Below are 17,545 nucleotides of genomic sequence, written 5' to 3'. Positions count from 1 at the left end.
CCTCTAGAAAAGGGACTTAAATGTTGTTTCTCTTGTTGTTTGTCAGTTAAAGGTATGTATATGTTTATTGTGTTATTTTGTGTTGGGCTGGGGGTGTTTTGTGTTGAGGGTTAGTCACCGCAGAGTGGAAGTAGTTGAAATAGTGACCTCCCCTGCCCTGCGAGTTCAGTGCTATGTATGTACCTGTCTGTTTGGTGTTTAACACCGACCACTGCCGAGGTTTTCTCAGTGACGACACCGACATGCCCAATCCAGACAGAAATAAAATCACCACGTCACACTCGTTAAAGAGGAAATGACCTGAGGACCCCTTGTAAATGTAATCCCATCTGAACTATGTTTATGACCCAGTTCACTGTGAAAAGGCTGTAACGCTACTAAGACAGTCAAGACCAGATCTTGTGAATTCTCTCATTCAGGAAGCCAAATTACTAAGAGAGTGAGAGAGTTTTCAGCACATAAATCCACTGGTCACACCACTAAGAGTGTTTGTTGGGAGCGGTGTTGGCTCTCTCAGTTGACTTTGCGAAGGAACCAAATTGGCCTTAACACCTCAACGTGAGCTAATCCATTCCAATTGGATTTAAAAGTCACTGTCTCCATGCGGGTGAGCATGTTTATGTGACATGCCAGATGCTACAGCCAACACAAATCATGGATAAGCTCAGCTTGCGTAGGCTTTAAGTTTAGATAACTAGTAAAACTCAAGGGCATCTAAGGTAGATAGGGCTGTAAGAATCTGGGTTAATTGCTTCCCCCATAGTTCTCCACAAACTAGCACTGTCAAACTATTAAAATTAAGAGTAATCAGAAGATGCTTTTTCATGTCATAGGCAGTGCACCTCTCTCTCTCTCTCTCTCTCTCTCTATATATATATATATATATATATATAATGTATCCGATCAGGCATAACATTATGACCACCTCCTTGCTTCTGCGCTCATTGTCCATTTTATCAGCTCCACTTACTATATAGGTGCACTTTGTAGTTCTACAGTTACAGACTGTAGTCCATCTGTTTCTCTGCATACTTTGTTAGCCCCCTTTTTCCCTGTTCTTCAGTGGTCAGGACCCCATGGACCCTCACAGAGCAGGTACTATTTGGGTGGTGGATCATTCTCAGCACTACAGTAACACTGACATGGTGGTGTGTTAGTGTGTGTTGTGCTGGTCTGAGTGGATCAGACACAGCAGTAATTGTAGAACTACAAAGTGCACCTATATAGTAAGTGGAGCTGATAAAATGGACAATGAGCGTAGAAACTATATATATATATGAATATCTTCTAAAATAAAAATGTGTTGTAAAACATCTTTGGTCAATATACACTCATGTCCAGTTCACAAAAGCAAAGGGTAAACATAATTATTGGCTTGCCTGTGATAAATGAGGGCCCACATGGCTGGAATTAACCAGTGAATGATGGTTTTAATGCTTAAAAAGGCCAAATTACTTTCCCTGATCCCCTTTTCACAAAGATGAAGATAAGAGAGCTGTCTGAGAGCATCAGAAGTGCTATTATCTCCAAACACAGAAACGGTAAAGGGTACAAGGCCATCTCCAAAGTCCTTGACATCCCTGTTTCAACAGTGCATAATGTAATTAAGAAGTTTATTGTTCATGGAACTGTCAAGAACCTCCTAGCATGTGGGTCAAAGAGGAAAATCAGTGAGAAAATGATTTGAAGGTTGGTGTTAACTGTGGAAAAAAAAACAAAAAAAAAACGTGTAACATCCAAAGAGCTAAAGGCAAACCCGGGGCAATCTGGAGTGATGGTTTCAACCCGTACTGTGCGCCACACACTAAACCAAGATGACTTCATGGGTAAAGGCCAAGAAAGACTCCATTGCTGAAAGAAAGACATAAGAAGACACAATGATCTTTCACTGATCTATGACTGATCTTTGCCAATTTACCTGGAAAACCACAATCCTTTTGGGCAAATGTTTTGTGAACAGACCAAACAAAAAGAGCTCTTTGGAAATGCAGACAAGTGATTTGATCATAGGAGATGAAATTAAGTTTATAAGCAAATAACAACCTACCTACAGTCAAACATGGTGGTGGATCTATAATGTTGTGAAGCTGCTTTGCTGTCTCAGATACTAGAGGACTCAAACAAATTAAGGAACGAAGGAACAATGAAATCAGAAGATTAACAAAGCATTTCAGAGCGAAATGTGCTGCCTACTGTGAGAAAGCTAGGTTTGAGTCGAAGATCATGGGTCTTCCAGCATAATAAAGACCCAAAGCACACACCAAAACTGGCCAGCAATGAGCCCTGCTCTCAACCCCACTGAAAATCTTCGGAGACTGAAATCTGCTGTAGGGAAGAGACACCCTGCAAACATCCCAGAGCTTGAAAGGTTTGCAGTGGAGGAGTGTTAAAAGCTACAAGCAGACTGGTGCAAAAATCTTGTACATGGCTACCGCAAATGTTTGGAGGCTGTCATTGCTGCTTAAAAGTGTGCAACAAAATAGGCTGCCACTTATACTGTCCATGTCATATTTTGTTTGTTTTCTTTAAAATCATTTCCTACAAGTTGGTAAATTCCCATTTATTTATGAAGATATTGTAAAGAAAATAGTGCCAATAATTGTGGCCAGAACTGTTAATAAATTTAATAATTTTTTTTTTACATTAATGCATAATTGATGTGTCCACACATAAATGAAATAATGGAGGAAATTAAATTCGAGATTTACTATGTCAGGGGGCAAAGGTGTGTCTTCCAACTTAAATTCCACTGTGCCAGAGCATAATAAGCTTTAAAAAAGCCTATTTACAGGCTGACTGACCTGGATCAACTAGAACCCAGCCCCCCCCCCCAGGTCATTATGCCAATTAGCAGAAGGTGTGACAATCCTGGATTAGCTGCAGAGAATTTTCACTGTGTCATTGCCCCTGCTCAACTTGGCTTTAAGCAACAACTTAAAAAGCAGTAGAATGGAAAGTACATACATTTTGCCATAAGAAACAGAATAGAACGAATAATAATTCATTAGTAAGATAAGACAACCTAACAGAGTACTTTGTAAGCATAAATATACAAATGTGCAACAGCAATATAAGATGACGTTACCATGTTACTGCAGACAAGGCGATATAGGGAAACCAAGGGCCTTGTAGCCACTGATACAACGGTGCTTAACACATTTGCTTTTATGTTGCTATTTGGCCCCCTGCTGTTTCAGACTGTCTGTGCAGACAGTTTTTGTTTTGTCTGGCTCTGGTGCTTCCCATTCTTGTTGTTGACTAAGCCGTAGTTAGTCATGATTAGAAGCTGTGACTGAAATCAAAGAGAGAACAATCTCATGTGTCTTCAGATGGCTGTACAAAAACCACTTAAGACTGTGCCAGTAATTACATTATGCTGCACTATGACTGTGCCATGAGGGAGATATCTACTATGAATTTAGCAGTACTCGCAAAACGGACTCTATGAAGTACTGAAAACCTGTTGTAGATGGTTCTATATAGCACCAAGAACTGTTGTGGCAAGTCAAATGACCAATTTTGGTACTTACTTACCAAAAAAGGATTTTTTATGCGCTCAGACGGAGTTGTTATGGTTGTTATGGTTCTATAACCACTGCCCTTACTGAAGAACATTGGATGAATCCCGTTTTTAAGAGTGCAGTTTCAGGTTCGGGGAAGATTACAACAAATCACCGGTAACATGCATAAGTAGTTATACCACACAGTTATCCAGTTCAAAAGTTTGAAATCACAGTTTTTTAGTAATATAGAACCAATTTTGTTGCAGATACATGTACAAAATGATTCTAATGTGATGCTATTATTCTATACATGTCAAACAATTGGTAGGAATCTGCAAAAATAAAGGATTTTTTGGTGAGCAGAGCTGTAGATGCTTCTTTAAAGACTGAGAACGCTGTAAAGCTTTGAGAATGTACTTACAGTCATAGGCAAAAGTTTGGGCACCGCTGGTCACGACGTTTTGTTACTTATTTTAAGTGAAAATAAGTGAATGCATCCTCTACAGAGAACACACTGCATATTTTACATTTTAATGCACAATATTCAAAGAGTTCAAATAAAGGATTACAGCTTTTATTTCATAATATTTACAATATTTTAGCCACATATTTTCTTGTTGTTTCCAAAATCCATTAAATTGTGAATAATCAGTTAATATTTTGATGTGTAACTTTAAATCTACACTGTATATATTTTAATCGAATAGCAGGTATTAATATGAATGAGCAGTTCTTATAGATTTCCCCCACACAAACCCAGAATTACGACTACCTTTAATCACACAGACTTCGCCAACCATCACCGCGAACAGGAGTAGCTGTCTTGCTGTGGCGCGTTGGGTAAGATGTCTCTGACTGAAGTTGTTTGGGTAAGCGCTTGAGTCCCCTACCACTTTTCTTCAACCTCAATACTTATCTTCTCTTAACCTGTTAGCCTAGCATGGCAGAACAAAACACTTCTGACAGATCTGAGATTTAAGCCTCTGTCACATTCACCCAAGTCAAAGGTGTTCCTGCTAGCTTAGACAGCTGATCACCTTGCACAAGGCTTTATTACAAAAGCCCAAAAGCTCAGGAGTGAGAACATTTGGAGTTGACCTAGACCTGGGTTTGATCCCCAGTTGATGTCACTGTGCCGCTGCTATTATCCTTATCCAACTCACGTCACTTGAAAGTTACTCCATGGGGTCTTCTCCCTGAACGAGCATCAGCAACACAACATAAAAACAAGAAAGAAAGGCTAAGATTTTAATAGCATCTAGTGCCCTTAATGCTGAAGGAAATGGCCTGGGCTTGGAAAGACCTAGCAAATAGGTCCTACTAGCAGTAACTTCCTTTCCACCAAAACACATACTCAGTGAACATTCAGGTATTAAATTATTGTTGAAATCACATACATGACCATCCCTTTATTATAGTTGAAAATGAAAGTTCAAAATGTCCAAATGTACCCATTGAGGTCACATTAAATATGTAGTATTTTGGTTACAAATCTATAAAAAGAGATCCAAATTTAAGTCATTTCTGCTAGTAGGCCAGGAAATGTGCTGTATTTCTTCATTGTGTTCTCTATTGGTCAATGGAGTGACCTGGTCACTTGCAGTAGATTATGTCAATGTGGTTTTTGGACTTTGGAAATGTAGCTGCTTACTAGTGGGACTGTTACCGTTATTGTTATGAGCAATATTATAATATTGCTTACAAGCTGGCTAAATACATTGTGGGGGTGTCGAAAAAACAGTGGGCTCATCAAATAGGCAGGTTAGAAACTGAACTGAATTTTGGTCACCCATTAACTTTAATAACTAATCATCAATGAACTGACTTTTGAAAAATGTATTTTAGACGTCCACTGACTTTCGAAAGGTACCCAACATAAAGGTTCCTGACATCCAAGGACGTAAGACATTAGCTGCTAAACACTGATGTGTGAGGTTTTGAAGTGGACGTCCTAAGCTTTATTAAAGTATGAAGGTATTCTGGATCTTTGAAGCTCGGTTGAAAAAAATGCTTTAAACATATTTGTGTTTTAAGCGACTGACACACTAATCCAAGCCAGGACTCTTCCTGCTGGCTTTCTTAAATTGCTTCTAGCATATCATTTTTTCAACTGGAGCTTATCCAGTTAATCCAGAAATCCCGGAAAGTAGCCTGTATCCTGTGTGGTTGACATGGCGCTTCACTCTCAGAGGTGCCAGGCTTTGGGCATTAAATGGGGTGGGGTGAGTATAAAAGCAAGACACAGGGACAAGTTCAAGACATGTCACCCAGATCAAGGAGAACACGCATCAACTGAAGGTTACATCAAAAAAGGAAAGGAGGGAAAGACTGCAGGGCAATTCTAGGCAAACAATCACAGTATTCCTCAGAAGGTCAGAAGACATCAGAAACGCTCTTCTGATTCCAGGCTGCCTGTCATTGCTCTTGGGCTTCTTGAGAGTTCTTCTCTCAGTGCCAGGATGGCTGCACATGCAAATGAGCCTGTATTTGCCGCCCGCCGCTACAATGAAGACACCACAAGGGAGACTGCATTTGTTTACACAAATGCCAACAATACAAGAGGTGGGTAATCAGTGTTGTATTTAATAGCACCTTTTAATAGCACCTAAAATACAATGTTGTATCCAGTGATCAACAAAACTCCAAGTGAACTTAGCAGCAGGCACAGAAGGAAGTCTAATTAAATTCCTTATAAGCCTTTCTTAACTATGAGATTTGTTCCTGTTTTCACAGATCCATTTGAAGGTCCAAACTACCACATTGCTCCTCGCTGGGTCTACAATGTAGCTTCTGTATGGATGGTCTTCGTTGTCATTGCATCCGTCTTCACTAACAGTCTGGTAATCATAGCAACAGCAAAGTTTAAGAAGCTGAGGCACCCTCTAAACTGGATTCTGGTAAACCTGGCTATAGCAGATCTCGGAGAGACGGTTCTCGCCAGCACAATTAGCGTCGTCAACCAGATGTTCGGCTACTTCATCCTTGGGCACCCCATGTGCATTTTTGAAGGGTGGACCGTGTCCGTATGTGGTAAGTGGATTGGAATCAAAAGTTGTGTGCTGGGTTACTTAGATCTCCGCCAGCCTCGTTTTTGTGAAAGTGCCGACTGCAGGACAAACCATTTCCAAACATTCAGTCTAAGACCTTCTGAGCAAAGTGAAATAAGCACTAAGCCTGATCCTCTGTAATGTGCATTAATCCAATAATCAGAGCTAATCTATTGATCTGTGATGGGATTTGGACACCTTCTCTTTCTCTTTCTATAACTGGTCTGTCACAACATTGATTCAAACTTTAGTCAGTTTTGCTTTCACTCCACTAGCATAAGAGTACCAGTGCACAAATATGCCTAATACAAGTTTAGAGGGACCCTAGAGCCTTGCATTTGATTGGAAGCTGCAATCAAGCACAAGTCTTGGTACAGCTAAGGTAGCCACAATCACAGCGATACAGGGAACTCTATGGAATCTTCACAAGCTGGAATATTGTTAGCAATGCCCCAGGATCCAACAGAGACCTTTACTACAAATCAAAACTTTTGCCATGCTTTCTGAAATGTCTTTGTATCTCTACTTTTTATCGTACTATTTATGTACCTGTAACTTTCTGTCCCTCTTTTTTTAGGTATCACGGCTTTGTGGTCTTTGACTATAATCTCATGGGAACGCTGGGTGGTGGTATGCAAGCCATTTGGTAATGTCAAATTTGATGGAAAGTGGGCAGCAGGAGGCATTATCTTCTCCTGGGTTTGGGCCATCATCTGGTGCTCCCCTCCCATCTTCGGCTGGAGCAGGTAGATACACACAAGCTTCTAGAAATGCCTGCAAATGATCTGGGGATAGGCAAGGTTAGAGACTGTAGAGAAAGTAAAAACAGCAATACTTGTTGATTGGAGAAATGCTATTTTGAACAAAATGTTTTACTTTTCTACTGTCTCTGCCTTTTACCAAACACTTCTTTGGAGAGTGAAGTTGCACATGATCCATAACTTCAAAAGCCAAGGTTGGGTCAGAGATTCAACACAAGTATTCCCTTTTTCTCTGCTTCAGATACTGGCCTCATGGCCTGAAGACATCTTGTGGCCCTGATGTGTTCAGTGGCAGCGAAGATCCAGGTGTGGCCTCCTACATGATCACGCTGTTGCTTACCTGCTGTATTCTTCCTCTCTCCATCATTATCATTTGCTACATCTTTGTCTGGAATGCCATCCACCAGGTATCTCACAAATACAACTTTTATCCCAATAGGCCACAGATTTAAGAATATTCCATAATATTTGGCTGGTGGATGACATATGGATGACACATATGCCATGAAAGAATCAGCAGAACCTTTAAGTCTTCTTTTCCCAATAGGTTGCCCTGCAACAGAAGGATTCAGAGTCCACTCAAAAGGCAGAAAAGGAAGTGTCACGGATGGTGGTAGTGATGATCCTGGCTTTTATCTTGTGCTGGGGACCATATGCCTCCTTTGCCACCTTCTCCGCCCTCAACCCTGGTTATGCGTGGCACCCACTGGCAGCAGCTATGCCTGCCTACTTTGCCAAGAGTGCCACCATCTACAATCCCATCATTTACGTCTTCATGAACCGCCAGGTAAGAACATATGTGAAGTGCTACAACTCATCATTGGTGGAAATCTCTAGACACCTCACAATTCGAACCCGATTTAGGGTGCCAAGAAGGGATTATAAAATAATTCTCAAAGGGTTTTACTTTGTATGCTGTAGTTTAGTCCATCCTTTAGTTAATTCTTAAAGCCTAATTCTGAGGATTAGCTTGTTAGCAACGTACTGACCTGGTTATTAAAGTTGTGTTCGTAAGTAAGGTAGTGTTTTCTTTGGTTTTCACCTGTATTTTTTACCCTTCCAAGCTGGGCTGTACCAAAGCATCCTACTTTATAATGTTTCTGGGTTCATGTGAGTTTTTACAGTTGGGAAACACAGAACTTATATATAAATATGTTTTACAATCTTTAATGAGAATAAAATGTTTTCCCTATCCCTACAATTCATACATTACTGCTCATGATATCAGCTGTCAACCATGTATAGCCAACAATTGTGCTTTAGTCTGGCCTTAGCTGGAAACAGCAGATTTTACTTTTCACAGTTTTATTTCTAAAATATTACAATTGAAAGTTTTCACCGTAACTGTGCATCTAAATGACACATATCTGTTCTGCCCTGCAGTTCCGTAGCTGTATCATGCAGCTCTTTGGAAAGAAGGTGGAGGACGCATCAGAGGTTTCTGGCTCTACCACAGAAGTGTCTACAGCTTCGTGAACAGCGTATGCCGGATACATGGATACATATCAGGATCACACATGGACTGCAGTCATTATCAGCCTGCACTGTATGCTACATGCATTATGGTCACTTAGCATAGCTCAGCACCATAAAGGAATATTTTTATTTCATATCAGGACTCCACGATAGTGGCTATGATGTAATTTATCATTGAGTGTGCAGGGTGTTCTGACACATGCTCAAATGTGCTCCTGGTGTGTTTGCTTTGCACTGATATGCTGGAATTCTGCATGCAATGTTCTCAAACCACTGACCTCTGCTACTGAAGAGCTGAACCAGAAATGAAGGCTGGAAGGGGTCCCACACCCTCCCACCCCTTTTACTATCCACAAAAAGATGTTTTTTATGCCAATCACACCTACTGTTAATATCTGACTGGAGGTAGAACCTGAGTGATGCTGCAAAACTGTAAACTTCTAGAAACAGACAATTTTACATCACTGAATTTACAAACATGTCTTAAGTTTTGTTTTGTGGCTGTCACTAAAAAACTTTTACGTTTAGACTATTCTGCTAATTCGCAGTCGTTTGAAACATAAAATAACAAAATTTTGTAATAGTAATACAAATCTACAGAGCTGTTTTCCCCAATTTTCTTGCAATTGAAAAGACTTCCATTCCAGTTCAATGCAAAGGCTTTGGAGAAGTCCACCACATAAATCTTGAAGCTGCTTAATCTGAAATATGACAAGAGTTCACGCTACCACTCAGTCTGTATCAAGGCAGCCTACATCTGACCAAGATCCCCATCAGGTTCAGAGAGATGTGCTGTAATTGTCTTTGCACCTGTTGGGTTCTGTAGACTAGGTATGCATTTTCAAAAAAAAAATGACAAAAAACAAATGTACATTTCTTTTTTTTTTCTCTAGCGAAATAAAGAAAATGTTTGCAATTCAAATCTGGTTTCTTTCCTCCTCTCCAACTCTCATCAGAAAGCTAATTTTCGCAGCGATGTGCTACAGTATCATTGTGCAGTTAAAATGTCTATTTAACCGTGTCAACTGTTAACATTACAGTATTGCTGTTGTGCATTGACACACACTGAAAACTAGTCTGCACATGGGGAGATAGAGTGAGATTGAAGCAGTGTAGGACACCGTAAGGGAAAAAGTGGTAAAAGTGGTACTTGAAAGTGTGGAAAAGAAGGGAATCTCATTCTTTGAGGTTCTTCAAGATGAAGACAGGTGAGACAGTTACGTACTTAGCAAAGACTTGCTGTGCATGAAGCACAACAACATTACATGCTTATCCAACCAAAAACTCTAACCAAAAACACCAAAAATGGCGCGTGGCTCTTCAAATAAAACAAAATGCAGAGTAAACAGTAAATCAGAACTTGGAGCTCATCTAACGCTGGTATTATTGTTTGTGTTTACTGTTAGCACTACCTTCATGAGAGAAATCATGCGTCCACCACATCCAGCAAATATCAGTTGTGTGATGGGAAATGGACGCAGGTACTCGACCAGGGTATGAATAGTTCTGGATCTGGATCAGTAATACGCTGCCCAGTCCAACTATTAAGCTATATAACAGCAGCCTAGCGCCCCACAGCCACCAGAGGGCTCCCTATCAACTTGTGAATTATTACTGTACCATTATGTTGTCGTATGGATGGTGGGGAATGTGCCTCTTTACCCCTTAATGACTAATAACTTAACACAAGAACGGCGCTAAAATGATGTGTCTTAAAGTTTTAGTATCATTAATGATTCCAGCATGTTCAACTGCCCATCTTGGCCCTCCAATCACTGCTTAGTAACCGTTTCCATCTGCCATTTGCTCAATCAAGTCTTCAGCCATATCTTAATTTATAAAAGCAGTAGTGAACTTGTTTTTTGTGAATACAAATATAGTTAAAGCACTAAGCCAGTAAGCTTTTTATTAGGTACACCTAATAAATAAGGCTTAAGCATAAAGAATGTCCTACTGCTGTAGTTAGCTCAGCCTTAGTATGTTATGAGAAATGACAGTTTCACTTCTAAGAAACTTCTAAGACTCTGTTATATTCTCCTATAATTAATATTTTCTTTTATTTTAAAATGAACTTTTCAGAATTAATTTATTTTTATACATTATCCATTTGATATATGTATTTTGGTCTTTTACATTACTTATTTTTATTGATGCATATATATATTTTATGATTTATTTAAAAAAAGATTTTTTGTATTTTATTTACACATCCTTTTTTTACGTTTTATTTCACATTTTATTTTCCAGATCCAGAGGCTGTTTAAGGGAATTTTTTTAACAGAGGCATTTTTTGAGTGGGAGTATTGTTATGATCTTCATCTTCAAAGAAGATGTAAATGTAATAGCTGTTATAAACTGAGTTGCCATAAATAATATGGATGTTTAAAAAGTAAAGAACTCAATCCGCATTAGTTTGGTTGACGTGGTGATATTTTGCAGCTCCAAAAGTACTCGAGATCCACACCAAATTAGACACAAAAATAATTTACAACTGCCTTACCAGCGGCCTTACCCAAACTCCGCTTATCCTGTAGAGGGAGCTCAAGAGTCTATAAGCAAGGACTGAGTGTTCTGAGGGATCTGGTGATAGTTTTGTGTGTTGTGTTTTCTTACCTATTCAGATCAATTACATATCATTGCAAAAGCATGACCACCCCCACCTTACTCACTTGATCCAACTAATCAGCTCATTAACAGCTTATTATTGAGTTAAAGTGGATTTGTTAAAGCAGGAAAAGCACTAAAATGTGCAGGGCAGTGGGCCTCCAGGACAAGGGTTGAGAAACACTGGTCTAGATGAGGGTTGCCCAAAGTTAGGTTAGGGTATTAATTAGGTTAAGGACATTAGGTTTGGCCCACCATAGTGTTACCCTAGCCCCACTCCCTCATCTAATGAGAGGACATATTTCTATACCATACATAACTTTTATAACTTTACTATACGTAACTTTTACAGGCAAATAAATTCTTACTTTTGTTTGATTTGTATTTTGACGTATTTTAGCACAAAATATAATGTAATGTTATAAATTACCTACCTCGTTTATTTGTATACTGTTTTGCCTTTTTGGCTCTCGGCCCACTACATTGCAGTTTGACCCCCTTTGGCAAGCCACTCCTGGTCTAGACTTTCAATCAGATCTGAAAGTGCAAAGAGAAAAAGAACAGAAAAAACAGAGGAAGATGTATTTCCTTGAAATTTAATGATGCTGAGAAAGTATGAAAAAGTTAAAAGAATCAGAATCAGTATTTCTTACTGGAGCTCTTTTGCTAGTCTTCTCCAAAATGCCCATATCTTCAGAAAAATGGTACAAAAAAAGATTAAATAAATACATCCTTGAGCATTGGCAACATAAATAAAGCTTCCCATAATTGTTATTAGCTGTTTGTTATTATAACTACATGTTTATCATAGACTTGACAATATTTTGAGCTTTGGTCCATAGAGCCTCACACTCACCATTTGAACAAACACAGACTCTGATGGTTTCCTCATAGGACTGTGGACAGCAGTCATGGCCTTAGATGTGCACTGAGCACTCTGGAAGTCTGTAAGAGTCTTGTCTTGTCTCTGTAACTTGCTTATATACTCACCTGTATCCAAAACCTGCCGCCTTGATGCAAGGATCACCAGAACAATCACCTGTGTGGGTAATCCGTAACCATTCCTGAGGTTAGGATTAGCTGTTAAACTTATTTAATAAGTGGAATAAATTACGAACAATTAAGAAAGCCGGCAGGAAGGTTCTTGGCTTGCAAGAAAGTGTCATTGGCTTAAAACACAAACCTGTCCAAAAGAGTTCATTCTGCCAAGCTTTGGCTACACAGGTTCGGTTAATGCTCTGCCCAAGCTAATTAGGCCAAGCAGAAGAATGGATACAAGTGACAGGCCATTTGACTTTAGGTCGGTATGTACAGTAACTAAAACAGCTGAGTGGATCAGAGTAGGGAATAATGTGACTGAATTGAATGTTCTTTTATTACAACTGTGCTTAAATTGTGATTGAATTGAATGTTCTGTTACAGATAAGTAGTTGCATGTACATCCATGACTCCTATAAACCTTGAGAAAATCAGAAGCTGTTGTAATCCCCAATAATATTCCTGCCCTAACTTAACCTCACCAGCAGATCTTTGTCTTGCCCCAGATTTACGTCACCGCTGTTGCACAGATTCTGTCAGTGAAGCTGTATTGTTGTTTTGCTGATGCTTTTCATTCTTTTAGTCAATTATGCAGGAAAAAAAGAACTTACGAGTGGCCATATACACAGCCGTGGTAGGTAAGAGTATTGTCTTAGAGTGCGATTAACATGTACTATATTTAAAACTTTTAAGTTGAAATATACCTATAGGATTCAATCAAACACAAACAAAAAGTATTTTTTCTTTTGCAACTTCATCACAAATGACAATCAACATCACATCCTAGAATCACTCTGATTAGAAAACCATCTGTTCCACGAGTACCACAAGAAAGCAAATCAAGGATTAAAACAGGGATTTAGAAAGCTAGCAGGAAGAGTCTTGGCTTGCTGTGTGGACAAGGGACTTTGTTCCTTCAGTAATGACTGGAAGGCACTACTTCCAACAACTGCTCTGCTGCATTTAGCTCTGAGCCAAACACACACAACAGCCAATTAACATAACTTCTGGGTTTTTGAAAACACTCTTGACTGCATAGGAGTATCTTCGAGTTTGGAAGGTTCAAATCAATTCAGTCATTTATGTACCACTCTACACTAAAGGGTCTAGTAGAAGGCCTTTCCTAATATTCTTTTTTTGGTAAAGAAATGATTTAATTTGGTTTAAAGAACAGTTGCTACTACTAGGTTGTACTTGACTAGTTAGCTTGGCGTTGTGTTCTGTGCAAGCCAACCTAGCTAGCTTAAACAGCAACAGACTGTCAGTTTTAGTTTTGTTCTTACAATTTACGCAAGGGAATTATACTTTAGGTACTGCTCACTACAGAGTTGCCAAACTTTTTGGTGAATCAGACGTACAAGACCTGGTAATTAATGGCTAACTAATGAAACTCTGCCAGACTCTGGCTCTTCAATACCAGAGTAATTGTGGGTAATTCTCCTCTAGAATGTAAACTTACTTCTAACTTCTAACGTATGCAAAAGCCTCTGACGCTGATTAGTAAAACAGATAGGTATCCCAGGCAAAGAACAATAGGCATCAACCTTCAAAGCTGCTAAGAAAAGAGGGGAGGCCTCTCAAGCGAATATCAAGAGTCAGGTGCCTCAAAGACTAATAAACTTCGAAATGGATACCTTCTAGTAGAGAAATCTTATGCCTGAAAGGCTGGTTAACAATGCAAAGGGTCTGTCGGGCTGACAGCAATTGAAAAATATTTATAATTTTTAATATATTTAATAAATATTTATAATATTTATTTTAACTGAAAGTCTCTAAAGTCGATGGCAAAAAAAAAATCTGATAGATAGAAAAGGCTGATAAAAACTAATGATAGCTAGAGCGCTAATAAGAAAGAAGGTCCTTCAGGCTGGTAAGTCCCAGGTCCTTCAAAGCCAGTATGCGAACAAGGAAACCTTCTAGGTAAGAAACTATATATCTCTAAATCTGGACATTCTTGTGCAAAAGCCTACAAGGCTGATAATTAGCACATGAAGGTCTCTCAGGCTGATAACAACTGCCAAATATTGCAAGGCTATTATACATATTTGGAAGGCTGAATGGCTGATTGCAATGATCTCTAATCTGACAGGCTGTAATGGCAATAAGAATGAAGCTCTCTCAGACCGATAGGTGGCAGATGTCTCAAAGGCTTATAAATAATAAAACTGATCACAGGACAAAAAATGAATCACCTGTGACTGAAACGTACCTAATAGCGTGTCATACCTCCATGAGCATGAATAACAGCTGCAATTCAATTTGGCATGGCAAGTTTCTTGATGTAGGCGACATCAATGTTCAGCCACTCTTACATCAAAGAATCGTGCAGTTTGGCCAGATTTCGCGGATGCCTTCCCTGGCGTCTTACTTGTTCCAGGTAGTCCCACAGATTTTCAAGAGGATTAAAATCTGGGGATTTTGCAGGCCAGTCCAGATGTGTGAATGCTCCTGAATGTTCATCCTGCCAATCAGTCTCATTTGCAGCCCTGTGAATGCGAGATTGTCATCTTGGAATACAGGCATAGAAATGTTATGTTCCTTGGTAAGATGATGAGCAAACGGCAAAACCTGGTTGTCCAGCAGCTCAATGTCACCTTGAATGCAGTCCCCACTTCCTGAGGTCTGAACATGACGCCTAGCATCATTCGCATACAGGCAGAAATGAGATTCATCTGACCAGGTAACACATTTCCAGTCATGAACAGTCCGATTTTTGTGTCTCGTCACCCGCTGTACCCAGGCATCTCTGTGAGCAGAAGTGAGCAAAGGCCACTCTGCTCCATATGTTCATGGTATGCAGTGTTCTTTCAGAAATTGGTTGTGAAGGACCTGCATTGACTTCTAGAAGCATTTCTTGCCTGGAAGTGAAGCAATTTTTATTCACAAGCCATGAAACATGCTGGCGGTACCTGTCCATCAGTTTCGTCTTTTAGTAACAATTCTGACGAGAATTTCCTGCAAATTTAGCTACTTCCTTCACACTACGGCCTTTGGCATGCCAAAATGCAATCACTCCTGTTTACCAATCATTACAAGACATTCACTGCACTGTACCACCTCTTCTCAATCTATGAATCCCATCGCAAACTCCACTGCCCCAGCCAAACTGTCTCTATACCCATGACTGCCTCCAGCCAAACCGACTCTACACCCATGACTACCTCCAGCCAAATTGACTCTACAACAATGACTGCCTCCAGCTAAATTGACTCTATACCATTGACTGCAGAACTAATGGGCCCAAACTTGGCCTAACTACACTGTTGCTCCACAATAGTCATGCTAGAACTGGCCCACAAATATACACATAAGGTAAAAACGTATGAATTGCTAAATGTGTCAATGTAACTTGTTGAAATGTAGAAACTGAACTTGTAAGCTGCTTTCACAATGTTTTTCTACATACTGTATTAACATTACAAAATTAGCATAGCTGCATAATGGGTTATGTGGAGTTAAGACTCTGGGTGACCAGGGCGACAACCCACTCAGTGGCCTAAGGGTTAGCCTATTACGCTAATGGAGAAACAACATTGTAATCACTCTGTCGTAGGCTGTTATATTAGTCTTATGTTGCTTTCAAGGGGTCTCAGTTGTGTAGGAAGAACCCACCAGGAGGCAAAACGTGATTATTAAGTTGGATATATAGAAATTTTCAATGCAGCATTAACTGGTCAAGTTTAACAGCAACGTTATTTTCATCATGGTGGAGGATTGAAGGGAACAGTCAGTCACAGGAAAGCAATCATATAAACTGTACAAATATATTAAATGGCAATGGTAAAATGAATTTTAAATGTGTAATCCCACATTTTATTTGTGCTTCGAATGAGTTAAAAAAACAGTAAAATAAGCTAAAGCCAATATATGTCAGCTAGCTAATAAGCTACAACACCTATTTCCCAACCTCAGTGTTCTGTTTATCCCTGACATAAAACACATGATGTAAAAAGCGAGTTTAATTTCTTCCTCTATTATAGAAAATAACAAAGAGCATCACTGTGCTTTCTGATAACTACTGTGGACTATCCAACAGTCATTTTACTAAAGGACAGCATTCATAAGACTATATGACACCTATGTAAGCCTTTTAATCACAAACATATATAGACATTTATAAAGGCTATTTCCAAACAGCATTAGTTCAACACTTGCTGAGATAAAACTTCATCAAAATTGACAAAAGCAGCCTATATGACAACTGATGCTTGTTGGAATGAGCCTTTATAAATGTATATGCAAGTTTATGTCAGCTGTCATGAAAGGCTTCTGTGTTGATTAGCCTTAAGTTGCTGCCCCTCAGTAAAGGGTCACCACAAAGCCTCGCTCTGTAAAACGAATTAGCACATAATAAAGTATTCTACTACTTTATTTTGCAATTAATGCCCCATAAGGCCATAATTCTGCAACACTATTTCTAATTTCCTAAGTTTCCTAAAACCAATTAAAAAAAGAACCGAATCATCCTAGCATTTTCAACCAGAAAGGTGTCCAAATAATATAATGCTAAATGATGTGCGGTTCCTTTGCTCATTACAAGCCATGTTAGCAAAAAAAAAAAATCTCACAAGCTCATTTGTAATGCACATGTTGCCCACATGGGAATACTGGCTAGTGAAGTCTAACCCATTAGCTTGTTAGGCTTTTAGCCCAGCCTACTTGGAAAAAGCTTGGCTGAATGTTTTTGACAGATTTGTGTTTTAAGCCAGTGGCACATTCCCTCAAGCCAGGACTCTTCCTGCTGGCTTTCTTAATTGTTTCTAACGTGCCATTTATTCAATTGGAGGTTTTTGCTGGATAATCCAGGAATCCCGGAAGGTGGCCGGTATCCTGTGTGGCTGACACTGTGACACTCTCAGTGCTAACAGGTTTTGGGTGTTAGAGCTGGAAGGGTGAGTATAAAAGCAAGACGCAGACACACGTCGAGGCACATCACCTGGACCAAGGAGAGACACCGGGACTGAGAGGTTTGCTAAAGGAGGCAGAGACGAAATAAAGGAAGGCTCTAGACACACAATCATCAAAAGCACCTCAGAAGGTCAGAAGACACCAAGAAAATCCCAGGTCGCCTGTCCTTGCTCTCAGGCTTCGAGAGAGTTCCCCTCTCAGTGCCAGC

General features: G+C 39.6%; 1 protein-coding gene across 1 annotated transcript; it reads left to right on the top strand.

Annotated features, from left to right (window-relative positions):
• The first annotated feature begins 5,829 nt into the window (after positions 1-5,829).
• LOC118814472 (green-sensitive opsin-1) lies at positions 5,830-8,787 on the top strand. The gene is made up of 6 exons (XM_036580098.1): positions 5,830-6,065; positions 6,237-6,533; positions 7,128-7,296; positions 7,553-7,718; positions 7,859-8,098; positions 8,695-8,787. Exons 1-6 carry the CDS (start codon positions 5,963-5,965, stop codon positions 8,785-8,787), a joined length of 1,068 nt encoding a protein of 355 aa, XP_036435991.1. The 5' UTR covers positions 5,830-5,962.
• Positions 8,788-17,545: the final 8,758 nt, after the last annotated feature.

Source organism: Colossoma macropomum, unplaced genomic scaffold, assembly GCF_904425465.1.
Source record: "Colossoma macropomum unplaced genomic scaffold, Colossoma_macropomum, whole genome shotgun sequence".
Classification (NCBI taxonomy): Eukaryota; Metazoa; Chordata; class Actinopteri; order Characiformes; family Serrasalmidae; genus Colossoma; species Colossoma macropomum.
Note: the sequence above shows the minus strand (reverse complement) of the source record. Positions and strands in the feature narration are given on the sequence as shown.

Coding starts and splice junctions, on each gene's coding strand:
- LOC118814472 (XM_036580098.1), top strand. CDS start 5,963: ATGGCTGCACATGCAAATGAGCCTGTATTTGCCGCCCGCCGCTACAAT. Junction 6,534..7,127: donor GTGGACCGTGTCCGTATGTG/GTAAGTGGATTG, acceptor CTCTTTTTTTAG/GTATCACGGCTTTGTGGTCT. Junction 8,099..8,694: donor ACGTCTTCATGAACCGCCAG/GTAAGAACATAT, acceptor TCTGCCCTGCAG/TTCCGTAGCTGTATCATGCA.